Source organism: Mauremys reevesii, linkage group 6, assembly GCF_016161935.1.
Source record: "Mauremys reevesii isolate NIE-2019 linkage group 6, ASM1616193v1, whole genome shotgun sequence".
In the NCBI taxonomy this organism is placed as follows: domain Eukaryota; kingdom Metazoa; phylum Chordata; order Testudines; family Geoemydidae; genus Mauremys; species Mauremys reevesii.
The window spans coordinates 17,597,022-17,610,461 of record NC_052628.1 but is presented as its reverse complement, the minus strand read 5'-3'; the positions used below and the strand labels follow the sequence as shown (position 1 = coordinate 17,610,461).

At 38.8% G+C, this 13,440-nt stretch overlaps 1 protein-coding gene and 1 long non-coding RNA gene across 6 annotated transcripts in view; one reads left to right on the top strand and one right to left on the bottom strand.

Annotated features, from left to right (window-relative positions):
• The window catches only part of DCC (DCC netrin 1 receptor), a 555,466-nt gene that overhangs the window by 38,507 nt on the left and 503,519 nt on the right, over positions 1-13,440 (bottom strand). For all 3 annotated transcript variants that reach the window (XM_039544135.1, XM_039544134.1, XM_039544133.1), the window contains 3 exons: positions 9,053-9,279; positions 4,876-4,992; positions 224-379 (listed from right to left, as the gene is read on the bottom strand). In XM_039544135.1, coding sequence (XP_039400069.1) covers positions 224-379; positions 4,876-4,992; positions 9,053-9,279 — 500 coding nt within the window. The remainder of the gene's footprint in view (positions 1-223; positions 380-4,875; positions 4,993-9,052; positions 9,280-13,440) is intronic.
• Positions 1-13,440, top strand: part of LOC120407873 — a 72,063-nt gene that overhangs the window by 26,036 nt on the left and 32,587 nt on the right. The gene's annotated exons all lie outside the window — the stretch shown is intronic.

Genomic DNA, 13,440 nt, shown 5'->3' with positions numbered 1-13,440 from the left:
CTTTCACAAAATTATTCCCGTTTGCACTAGAACAGATCTTTTAGAAAAGCATCCAATCTTGATTTAAAATTTGCCAGTGAGGGAAAATCCAACACAACCCCTGTTCCAATGATTAATTACCCTCACTACTAAAAATGTATGCCTTATTTCCAGTCTAAACACCACTTCAAAGCACTTCATCAGAAAACAAACATCAAAATAAAAGGTAAGGCACTGTACTGACTTCTTCCTGTTCCAAAAGTCCGGTCAACAGAGAGTGTTGGGAATGGCACGGGCCGGAGAGTGAACTGCGGATGCGGATATCCACATGTTGGAGATGGCAGAATTCCTGGGTACTGGGCACTTTCTAGTGTTGGCACTGGGATGGCACTGACAACAGCTGAAAAGAGAGAGAAGGAGAGAGAGAATTAAAGATCTCTTAACATTCTGTGGGTATTTGTAGAAGGTTAAAAATAAATGGACGGATCTAGCAGAAGACTACCCATGGCTACATTTCCAAAGCTGGGTGCCCAAACTGCAGCCACAAAATATGTATTTTGTATCATGCCTGATACAGTAGGGTCCTGATCCATGACTAGATCCTAAATGCTATGGTAATATAAATAGCAGATAAATAAATAAACAAACAAACAATGTGTGTATGCTCTTTATAGACACACCAACACACATACATATACCACATCTGTATACAGAAATAGGCATGTTTCATGTGACTGAGATATTTTCACATACAAAAAGCCACTTTTATGTATGAAACTATCTGCAAACATAAATGCCTGTTTCAATAGAGCAACTCTGGATTTACACCATTGTAAGTGTAAGCAGAATTTGGCCCACGGATGCAGATTAGGCAGACAAGTTTGAATATTTTCCTGTTAAGTGACAACTATTTGAAAGGAAAATGGATGGATCAAGGCTTTAAGGGCCAGGATATAATCTTAGTGACTCTACTAAAGTTATTCCTGATTTACACCAGTGTAATTGAGACTGGCCCTACTTCCTCACTCAGTGTGTACCTTTAACTCTAATAGTTCTAATGGGAATTACAACCAACAAAGACAGGAAAGAGAAACAATGGGTTATGCACAGATTAGTCACCTGAACATGTAAGACTTCTCCAAAGCTTATGAATCATTTTGGTTTGGAAACTGGCTCAAAATCTAGTGAAATCAGGATTTCTTGTGCGTGATTTCCAATATGTTCTGGTTTTGAACAATCCAGGAATAAACAACCAATAACAAAAAGAATGGGCCAAATTCTGAATTCCTTTACCAGTTTTTATGCACTTCTTACTCAGGGAAACTCCCACTGACTTTAACAAAAGTTTTGCCCGAGTAAACATTGAGTAGGAACTTCAGGATCTGGCCCAATGATGATTTTTTTTGGCTTATGTACCACTTTTCACACGTGAATTGCAAACAATATTATAAATGTTAAAGTAGACATTAATATTACTTCTAGCCTTTATTACATCCACCACACAGAGTCGTAAACTCAGAAATTTGCCCCAGGTCACACAAAGAGTCAGTGGTTGTGCCAAAGCTTATTCCTTCTTACTTCTTTAAGCACTAAACGATACAGTCTTTGTTGGGCATTTCTGTACTTCCAGAGGATAATGGGAAGCGTAGAACCGCACAAAACTTTTATTAAGAAATGATAATCATAGTATTTTGAACATTCAAAATGTCTAGGTTCAATTTACTCATCCTTAGAATAGTAGTCTTACTATTCAAAGATTTAATTTTATCTGTGGAAATCATTTTATTCACACTTTTGAAAGGTTAAATAATAGTCTTCCTGTTTGTAACACTGTTAATGCACTGCAAAAACAATCATTCTGTATTGAGTCATAAAAACCCAACACATTTATTGAAGTCCATCCCTTCATTCTTCTCCAAGGCATAGGTAATAAGAATTAAAAAAAAAAAATCAAAGTATTCACTGTAATGTTATATTTATGTAGAGAAGCTAAGGGAAAAGATAGCTTCAAGCATTTTCAATAAACCTCTGTAATATGACAAGAAATTTGTTCTGACATAGCCTACCAAGAATTGAATTTGCATTTGATACGGATGCTTTAGGAGTTTGAAAGCAGAAATTCCCTTACCAAATTTTGGATCTTCCTGACCACTGCCCTTCTGCATCAAAAAATTTTCACTGCGCCCTATAAAAATGTAATCTAAGTATGGCTCATTGAGATTATGAAGTAGAAATTCCAAAGCTGTGCTCAATAGCTCAAAGTCCCCAAATATTGCCCAACACAACATCAACATGATCGCCTCCACCCCCAAAACAGGGTTGTTGTGATTTTCCACAACTTCGGAAAAAATACTTAAATAAAAAATCAGTGAAAATAAATCCCAAAAAGTGATTCATTCTATGAGCATATTTCTTCCTCATACAGATGTAAGTTTTATAAGAAATGAATAGATTGGAATTCTGTAGTATTATCACAACATAATACTAAGTAGTCAAAATTTTTCTACCTCCTTTTTAAAAATTTGCCCTTATATAGATACATATTTTGTCAAGTTATTAGTTGTCAGCACCTACCCTATTATAGGGTGACCAGACAGCAAGTGTGACAAATCGGGATGGGGTGGGGGGTAATAGGAGCCTATATAAGAAAAAGACCCCAAAATTGGGACTGTCCCTATAAAATTGGGACATCTGGTCACCCTACCCTATTAATACATTTTGACTAAGCCAATCAGAAAATGAAAAAAAATGTTGTGTTGGCGCTGAGAAGAAGCACAGTTCTTTCACCAATAGATGATACTCTGAATTCAACTGTCCTATTTTCCAAGATTTTACTCCATAACTTGTCACCATTTTGATGCAACAAATTGTGATATAGCCTCCTTCACAAACAGACTTGGGATCGAAATCCAGATCTTCAATTTTAAATGCTTGGGGAGAAGGAAGGTGTTTAGGACTATGTATCATCAGCTGCATTTCAGCCTCTTTTCTGGTTTTCAGCTCAGCTCTCAGCTCTTTGATCTGCGTATTTGAGATCAATTGCAATGGTTATGTATTGGAAACAATGCTCTGAATTGTTTTTCAGTTTTGTCCTTGTGTGGATCCAGGTCTTCATTATTAATCAGATTAAGCCAGTTTTCCACTGAGACTGACTTTAGTGTCATTGGACTGTAATCTGCCTAGACCCTATGAAACCCCCTTCAATTGCTTTATCAAGTTTAGTGCCTTTTTGTGAAGGAATTTAGAGACTTAAGAGTATCGTCATGGTGACATTTCAATAACAACGATGGCCTCAAACAGTCTCACTTGTAGCATCATGAAACTCACCAACGTTTTGCCATTTCACGTCAATACAAAACGTTTCATTCAATAGCTCATTTGATCCTGAAGAACCCAAATAAACTGATTTTCTGTGCTTTTTAAGATCAGCTGAAGTCGCATCTATGTTGCCATTTAACAGTGCCAATGTGTTTATTTTACTTCGGAATAATTACCTGTTTTCATTTCTTCAGTCCTTTCTATAGCTTATTTCCTATCACTTTCAATGCTTGGCACACTGAGTCAGAGAAATTAAAAAATATGATCAAGCCCCTTAAAAACATACCACTTTTATTTTATGGAGAAAGAAACAGGTTCATTACAACCCAGGCTAAAAAGTTCACAAATTAGACCTAAATGTGAGATCAATTTTTCCCCCATGTATCATTATATATTATAATCTCTCTATTAGACATATACTAGTGAGAGTAGGATACAGATAGAAAACAGGACCTCACCCTTCTAAAACTATTTAAGATTTGATCCTAAAAAACCCAACAGCACGTTTATCCATAGACACTGACCTACTATAAAGTGGACTGATTTTACTTACAGTGGTATTGTACCATTGCAATTACAATGAGTTTGCCTCTGATCTTGCCTACAACACTTCTACATCAGTGTGATTCCACTGCCCTTATTCATCTCTACCTTGGATCAGGGTAAATCAGGAGTAATGCTAGTGCAGCTAGTGCAGTTATTGCAGCATAAGTCTAGTGTGAGAGAGGATTATCAGGCCCATCAACATCAGTAATGTTTTTCTCTGGAGTAAATGAGATCAGAATCAAACCCACTGAATCTTTATCTGTGCATTCGCCAATATTTTTTATGTTTACAACTCCCCTTAGGGAACAGCATGTCAGGCCAGAATGTCAAAGTGTGTATGCAATCGTGTTATCTACAAGTGGATACAGCCTAAAAAGGACACAGTTCCCAAGAATGATTTTTGCCTCAGTACATTTAAGTACTTCCTTACCTTAAAGTACAAGTTGTTTCATTGACATCAATGGGACCGCTCTTGTGCTTAAAGTTAAGCACCTGTGTAACGGGCTGCTGGATCAGGGCCTTATAGATTACTAGTAATGTAACATACCAAATAATGTCCAGATTTAATGTGTGTTCAGCAGTTCATTGAAACCAAGGGATTCTTTCCAGAGATAAACATCTCCATCCTGTAATCCATGTTGGGAATCACACTGCACCGTAATGCATAAAAGTAAATTTGCTGGCTAAATTTTATAATGAAGAACAGCAATTATCATAGTAAATATAACTCTTTGTAACGTGTTTTCCCAAGTACTGTACACATAGGAAATGTGTGGTCTAGTGGTTAGAGCAGTGGACTGGAAGTTAGGACTTTTTGATTCTATTCCCACCTACTGAATTATTGTGAAGCCTTTGGAAGCCATGGTTTACTCCCTTGTAAAATGTGGTTAATGCTACTTACCGTAGTTGTATTATGAGGCTTAATTAATTAATATTTGTAAGATACTTTGAGATCCTCAAATGGAAGAAACTCTAGATGCACTATTGTTCTCACATAAAATTGTAAGTGGGAGTAAGAAATGCACTACTCACAAGGGTTGCTTGGTTGTGAATCCATCGGAATCATGAGCTTGGCACGTGTGGCTCTGCGGGCAGCAAGCGAGCGCTCTAACGTGGACATACTACTTCCCACATCCTCCGTGTCAGGACCTAGTGAAAAGCAACACAGTGGCTATGTTAATAATGGCTATACACAAAACTGTTTCCCTCTTTACCGTATGTCTTGCAGTAAAGTGAATGGATATTTTTTCAGACATCTATCACTAAAACCGGTCACTTAAATGGCATCATCTCCTAATAGCTCTGCACAGACTACTTCAGACACCATTCCTGAATAAAATGGCTGTTTCTCATTTTCTTACAACTGTCTTTAAATGTAAATTTCTCCCTTTACAATCACATCCTGGTTTAACTCTCCTTTCTCCCTGCTGCTGAAACAAAAATCGCTTCATAAAAATGACACTAACCCTCTGCCTCAACATTACTTATTACCCACTTCCCTTAAAGTTCAAACAAAGTATCATGGCCAGATTTGGGTGCATAAAGTTGGACATCTAAATCCAGAATCTAGCACCTAAATAACTGGCCTTATCTGCAGAGATGCTTTATATGCACCCACTAAGTCCCAGCCAATTCAAATGATTGGCTCAGCAGCTACAAAAAACAGGCGTTTCATTATCATATTATTTATACTGAAATATAGATGTAGGTATCTTCAGGTAGTCAAACTAGAAGTTTTAGTCCACTTACACTCATACAGAGATGTTGGTGTAACCAAAGAAGCTAGGGTAACTATCTCTGGTCATGGAGGTACCATGTTTTCAGTGGAATGTTTGGTAAAGTAATTCCCAATGAAATAGAAGATATGTTTTCTGATTCTCAGATTGTATCATATCTGATATGTATATTATATTAATATCACATAAGTAGTTATGCCACCATGGGGAAAATGAGTTTATTATTGCCATAACAAAATAAACTGAATTTATTTGGTATCTTTGAGTAGTTCACCTCCATTTTGCCTACTCATCTCCACTGGGGCTATTCCTTTCTAAACCTCTGAGCAGCTCGTGAATTTTTTTTTTAATAAGACTCTCCACAAAACTCTTTCCTTCTTTCCTTCAAATTATCTTGATTTAGTTTTCAGGACTAAAATCTCACTCTTGCACCAGTAACTGTTTTAAGGTCAAAACCCAAGTGATTAAATAGGGCAAAGACTATGTTTTATTCAATTGGATATTCTAGGATTCCCAGTACTATAAAAGAATTTGTATCTGGCCTAGTTGTTTGCATGTATTTGTATCTAGCCCTTCTGGTTAGGCAACTGGTGTGCTGTGACCACTGCTTATCTTGGGTCTGATCCAAAGATCATTGAAGTCAATGGAAAAACTCCAGTTGATCTTAATTGGTTTTGGATTATGCCCCACAATCATCTTACTTATGAATAGATTATACAGTCTTTTGGGCAGGGATTATCTTTTCGTTGTATGTTTGTAAAGTGCCTAATGCAATGAAGCTGGGGTCTCTAGGTGCTAATCCAATACAAATTAAAAAAAGAAAAAAGACAAACCACTATGTAAAATATCAAACCCTAAAATCCTGATGGCAACCTATGATTTTTAGATCATTCTAGAGGTTTTAAATCCTATTAGGTCTGCCATTCTTTAACACTAAAGCCTGTACCTCTAAGTGTAGGTAAGGAATAGAGATACAAACAATAGTAGCAGCTGAAGAAATCTAAGCATTTACCATCATATATATCACCAAAGAATCTGCATTATTTAAAACCCTATGTGATTTTCCAGACTAACTTGTCTCTGTCACTCATGAGTGATGCAGCCATGCAAACGCATGCCAAATATACTTATATTTTGAATCTATATATTGCTGCTTCTTCTCCATCCCATTCCATTTTATTACTGAAAAAAATTTCTCTAATGAAAGGGAATTATGTACTGTTTAAGGATAGAAAAGAAAAGCTAGGCTGCCTATATACTACACTTAAATTGCATTTTTTGCATGAGACTTTCTTTCTCTCTGGGCCAAATTCTGGTCTCACGTACGGTGGCAAAACTCTTTTTTACTGTGTTGTTTCTCTGCTCCATTTTTCATTTGATTTTTTTCCCACTGTGTTCCCCACCCCCACGCTGTCATTCCCATCCTCCCCACCACCACCAATAGAGTCTCCTAAAGTGGAATGCAAACTCAAGGCTTGTCTACATGGAGACTTAGTGCATGGCAAGCCAGTATGCTAGCCTGCCGTGTCCACCATGTGGAGCCTGCAACTGTACACTAAGGTACCATAGGTTTCAGAGTGGTAGCCGTGTTAGTCTGTATCAGCAAAAACAACGGGGAGTCCTTGTGACACTTTAGAGACTAACAAATTTATTTGGGCATAAGCTTTTGTGGGCTAGAACCCACTTCATCAGATGCATGGAGTTGAAAATACAGGAGCAGGTATAAATACATGAAAGGATGGGAGTTGCCTTACCAAGTGTGAGGTCAGTCTAACGAGACAATTCAATTAACAGTAGGATACCAAGGGAGGAAAAATAACTTTTGAAGTGGTAATGAGAGTGGCCCATTTCAGACAGTTGACAAGAAGGTGTGAGTAACAGAAGGGGGAAATTAGTATTGGAGAAATTAAGTTTAGGTTTTGTAATGACCCATCCACTCCCAGTCTTTATTCAGGCCTAATCTGATGGTGTCCAGTTTGCAAATTAATTCCAGTTCTGCAGTTTCATGTTGGAGTCTGATATTGAAGTTTTGTTGTTGTTGAAGAATTGCCACTTTTAGGTCTGTTATTGAGTGACATTACTTTCTTTGTTGGGCCAGTCTTGTAGTAGGTGACTTCTGAGTACCCTTTTGGCTCTGTATTTTCCACTCCATGCATCTGATGAAGTGGGTTCTAGCCCATGAAAGCTTATGCCCAAATAAATTTGTTAGTCTCTAAGGTGCCATAAGGACTCCTTGTTGTTTTTGCTAAAGTACCATAGTACCCTTTGACTAGCTGGGTCATACAGTAGGATCCACATGACCAGTTCATATGAGCAGGCTCAGGCACTGAAGATTTACACCCCGGCTTGCGGTGCACTAATTGACTGTGCAGACAAGCTCTCAATAACATTTGATTTCCAGCTGAAGTTCTTTCAATCACGAAAGAATGGAGTAGAAATCAAACCTGATGCATACTCTTCTAATTATTAACCGATGCAAAGTAGCATGTCATTTTGGAAAAATGAAATTTACCCGTTCTGCAGACACTACCTGTTCTGTAGACACTACTGAGTTGCTTAATGTTTGAATTAAAGCAATTGGGAATATTTGATTATGATAAGCTAAAACCTTCTAATATTGTATACAATATACTTTGTTCATCAATTGTGGGTCCAGGTGATTTTTCATTCCCTCAGATCTAAATTTCAGCATATGTATTGCTCCACTTGCATTAGAAGCTACCCATGCAGCTAGTCATGCTATTACATTGGACGAGAAGTATCTGCCACCATCCCCAGTTGCAGTGTTGCCAACTCTCACAATGTTATTATAAGTCTTCTGATAATTGGTGTGTTTGCTAGAGCCCCAGTTGCTGGAATCTGGTTATTATCTTGACAGCATGACTCTAAATACTCCAACACCAGAAGGCAAATAAACAGAGCCTAAATTAATTATTTTTAAATCTTGTGATTTTTAAACCAATCTGTGGATGGCCTGACTTGTGATTTTTGAATGCCTGGAGCTGGCAATACCACCAGAACTGTATCGGGCCTGTTAAACATGGCTGCCATTGGTGGAGGGGGCCTGCAGCAGGGGAGTCCCTCAGAGGCACATTTTAGAACAACCACTGTAGTACCCTTTACAAATGCACAAATACACTGCACATTTCCACCCTGTGTTGGTTTGATTTTGCTGGCTGCTCCCTTTGGTGGGTCTAGACTCCTCAGTCCTTATGTCTAGGAGTGCAACAATGGGAGGGTGGCAGGTCCATGTACAAGGAGTATGAGCACCCTTTTCTCTCTCTGACATAACTGCATACAGCTAGGCCAAATCTGGACCATAGCACCCAGGCTTATTGATTTCAGGACTGACTGTGTTATTCTGCCCCCCCAAAGAGAATATTTTCATATCACTACAGATGCTTGAAGTTAAAAACAGCTCCAGGCAGGTTAGGGCTGGACCATTTCATTGAGCACAATGGCAGTGATATTACCAGACTGGGAGGCACTCTTGCTGCCCAGCTGAGTTTCAGACAGGCTGTGGCTGACTGGCGTGATGTCTTGACAGCTCTGCATTGGTGAGTCTCTTCCTGAGGGGTCAGAACCTGATGGCTTTTCAATATTCTTCATCTCCATCTCTTCATGGTGTATCCAGAGGTCGGGGGGCCTCAAGTCTTTCTGGCTGCCCTTCCTTTTACCAGCACTATGGGTAGCACGCTTTCTGTGGAAAAAGTCCAGATTGAAATCTAAGAAAATATCCCCCAACAACAACAACAACAACAAAGCCCGTAAAAATTAAGCGATCTCAGGTTACGCAACAAATAAATCCATTTAGGTTTGTCCTACAAGGCTTAGGAACCAGTTATCTTGGATCTGACTGCTATGCCTTTAGGCCTCTAGAGATAAAGGTATTATAGCCATGATATGTTAAATCCCCAGGGCATGGGGGGTGGGTACCAGGTGTCTCACTGTCTAGCACCAGCTGCTTGCTGATCCATGAAGTGGCACTGGTGTTAATTCCAGATGAGGCCACTTGCCAATCCCTTAGAGCTAGACATGAAGGTGTCTCACTGACAGCATATGTTTAGGAGATGAATGAAAGGGGCAAGTGAGAGGAAATACTGCTGATTGCTCCAGAGGGTGGGCTTGGGGCTCAGCAGGGTAGGTCATCTGTGCACCAGCTGATGTGCAATTGGAGAAAAAATCCTTCCAGAAACAATAGGGGAATTGTGAAGTTCCTCTTGGGAAGACTATAATTTCTGATTTAACTACATATAGCAACAGCAATTGAATAATGCAGAATATATTCCCGCAGTGTCCTGCAGGTCTCATACTTTCCATAAACAGCTACAGCATACATTATATTTCTTAAAAGTATATTAAAACATGATTTTCATCACACAAAAGCTAAGAAATTCAGAGTGATATACCCCACAGCAACATTAACTTTCCTCCTTATGTATATTCATTACAATATGTTCTATCCTTACAAGACCATACAGTGTGTGTGTATATATACAAAACATGCACGCAAACACATTCAGCGACATATGTGCATCTGCTGTTAAAGAAAACGTATGCAACTTAAATATAAATCAAGAGCTCTCTGTTGCAGCTACCTAAAAAGTCTCATTGGCGATGCATTATTTAAACTCACTTTAAGCAGTCTAAAAATATGGAAAACATGCAGCCCCTCTGTTTTATTTTTAATGGTATTTGTAGAACAATCTGCCTGAGCATTCACATAGCATTTTTCATCTGCAGATCTCAAAGCACTTTACATAAATGGATAAGTATAATCCAGTTTATTGGTGAGGAAAGTGAGATACACCCCAGTGAGGCCAAAATTTTCAAACTTGGGTGCACATTTAGTCATCAGAAAAACAGCAGCTTGATTTTCACAGGTGCTGAGCACTCCCAACTCCTGTTCAAACTTCAAAAACAGACTTCAAAGAGAAACTTCTGAGCTACAATTCATTTGCAAACTTAACACCATCAATTTGGGCTTGAATAGGGACTGGGAGTGGTTGGCTCACTACAAAAGCAATTTTTCCTCTCTTGGAATTGACACCTCCTCATCAATTATTGGGAGTGGACCACATGCACCCTAACTAAATTGGCCTTCAACATTGGGTCTCCACTTGTAAGGTAACTCCCTTCTCTTCATTGTGTCAGTATATTTATGCCGGTTTCTGTAATTTTCACTCCATGCATCTGAAGAAGTGGGGTTTTTACCCATGAAAGCTTATGCCCAAATAAATCTGTTAGTCTTTAAAGTGCCACCGGACGCCTTGTTGTTTTTGTGGATACAGACTAACATGGCTACCTCTCTGATACCAACTCCTGATGAACCCCACAAGCTATTCACGCCAAAATGCATTTTATACATCTACCAGTTCATCACAGGCCTGATTCAAAGACAATTGAACCAGGAACTCCTGAGTTCTAATTCTGCTTTGCCATTACTTGATCAAGTTGCAATCAATAAAATGAATAACATTTACTTACTGCAGCAATCTTGCATAGGAGTCATGAACATTCGTTTGTAAAGTGCTTTGAAGATATATGGTGCTGAGTGCAACTACTATTAAATCTTAAATGTCTTTTTGGTAACTGAATTAAAAATTAAGATGCACTACTCTTTACTCTTTAACTTTGCAATACACAGAGAGAGAGAGTATGGAATTATACAGTACACCTTGTGGAATTCACTAAGACACACTACACATTGAGTCTTTTAAGAAAGCTCTTTCTACTTTGCTGAAACATTGCTTCTTGTTATGCAGACACTATCCCAAACAGCTTAGATGAGGCAAATAAGTAAAGACATAGCTGATAACTCATTAGCATCAGACCTTGGAAAGGATGTTTTGTCCCCTGCAGGAGAACAGCTTTTTGTCTCTGATTTAAACCAATTACTGTACCATATCATAAGTCTTCCAGCAGATAGGGATTCTATCTCCCTGCAGCTGTAGACAAATAAATAGAAGAGAAGCTCAACGAAGCCCTTTGTGATTCACCCCATTTGTCCTGACAGCATCGTGCATATAACAGTTGTCTGCACTTTTGTTTTTGTAACAGGCTGCAGTAAAGGGAACGCAGCTGATATAAAGGTGAAAGTAGGAAAAAAATCTCTTTACAAATGAGAAGTGATTTCACTTTCAGCTCAGTTCACTTTCAGCTCAGTTATTCCTGCAGGTTACTATTAAAGGAGTGGAAATGACACGTCTCCCCCACCACCATTCACACCACCAACAAATGCAACCTAATGCCTTGCAGGCAAGAGTCAAAACCATAAGCTGCAGCTAATGAGCAATGTCAAGGTGGGAGATGCAGAGTGAAATGAAAAAAGAAGACATATCCCAAGGGAAAACTGCAGTGACATACTGAGGATGTCTAGTGGTTGCTGACTTATTTGCCTGAATTTTATTTTGCTTTCCTTTAAGTCTCCACCTAGCTTCTTCTATCTCTGTACACATTTGCTACCATCAGTTATAATAGTTCCTTGCAGGCAATCTTTATTTATTTCTCATACTTTTCCTTTACTCACTTCAGATGCCTAACATCATATTCACTACTTGACAACTTCTGAAGGACAACCTCCTATCATTTAGCTGCTGTGCTCTGGAGTGGCTTAGGAACATAGGATTTACCTAACTGGATCAGACTAGAGGTCCACCTATACCAGTACCTTGCTTCTTGAAGTGGCCAGTACCTGAGTTTTCAGAACTTCTCAGGTTTTCATTTACATTGCACATGTGAGATTTCATGGTTTTAGCTTGCTGCAAAGGCCATTAATAAATGTTATATTATACAATCTAAGCACAATATCGTTTACCATCCAGTCCTGACAAATTCCTGCAGCAGTGAAGTCCACGAGTTGGCTATATACTGCATAAAGTAGAATCACAGACACATAGGGTTGGAAGGAGCCTCAAGATATCATCATCTATTTCATCCCTCCATGCTGAGGCAGGATTAAGCATATCTAGACAATCACTGCCAAATATTTGTCTAATCTATTCTTAAAAATATCCCGTGATGGGGATTCCACAACTGGTGCTTAACTATCCTTATTGTTAGAAAGTTTTTCTTAATATGTAACCTAAATCCCTTTAATGCAAACAAAGCTGATTATTTTTTGTCCTACCCTTGATGGACATGGAGAACAATTGATCACTGTCCTCTTTATTACAGCCTTTTACATATAATAATTGGAGATATACCTATCTCCTAGAACAGGAAGGGACCTTGAAAGATCATTGAGTCCAGCCCCCTGCCTTCACTAGCAGGAACAAGTACTGATTTTTGCCCCAGATCCCTAAGTGGCCCCCTCAGGGATTGAACTCACAACCCTGGGTTTAGCAGGCCAATGCTCAAACCACTGAACTATCCCTCCTCCTGAGTGAAGGCTGTTACCATGTCCCCCAACAGCCTTTCCTTGTCCAGTCTAAACATGAACAATTCTTTTAATCTTTAGTCCTAGGTCATATTTTTAATATAATATTTAATTTGGTCTCTATTTACTGCCCTTTACTTTATTGAATTTTGTCTCCTTGTTTACTTGTACTCCTCCATCTGTCTCTCCACCTGTTGTCTCTTGTTTTGTACATAGTTTGTAAGGTCTTTGGGGCAGAGACCATATTTATAGTCTGTGCTTCTCCAGTGCCTAGCACAATGGGGTCATGGCCCACGACAATCAAATAAATAAATGTATACACACACATGTGGACACTAGGGAGACGTGTTACATATAGAAGTTAAATTGCCTGATCTTTTATTAATGAACAGTAAGTCTGCACATGAGGATGGGGCATAGGGCTGCCGCCGGCACTGGCCAATGAGGGCAAACAGATGCAGTTCCCACCTGAGGGAAGTACCA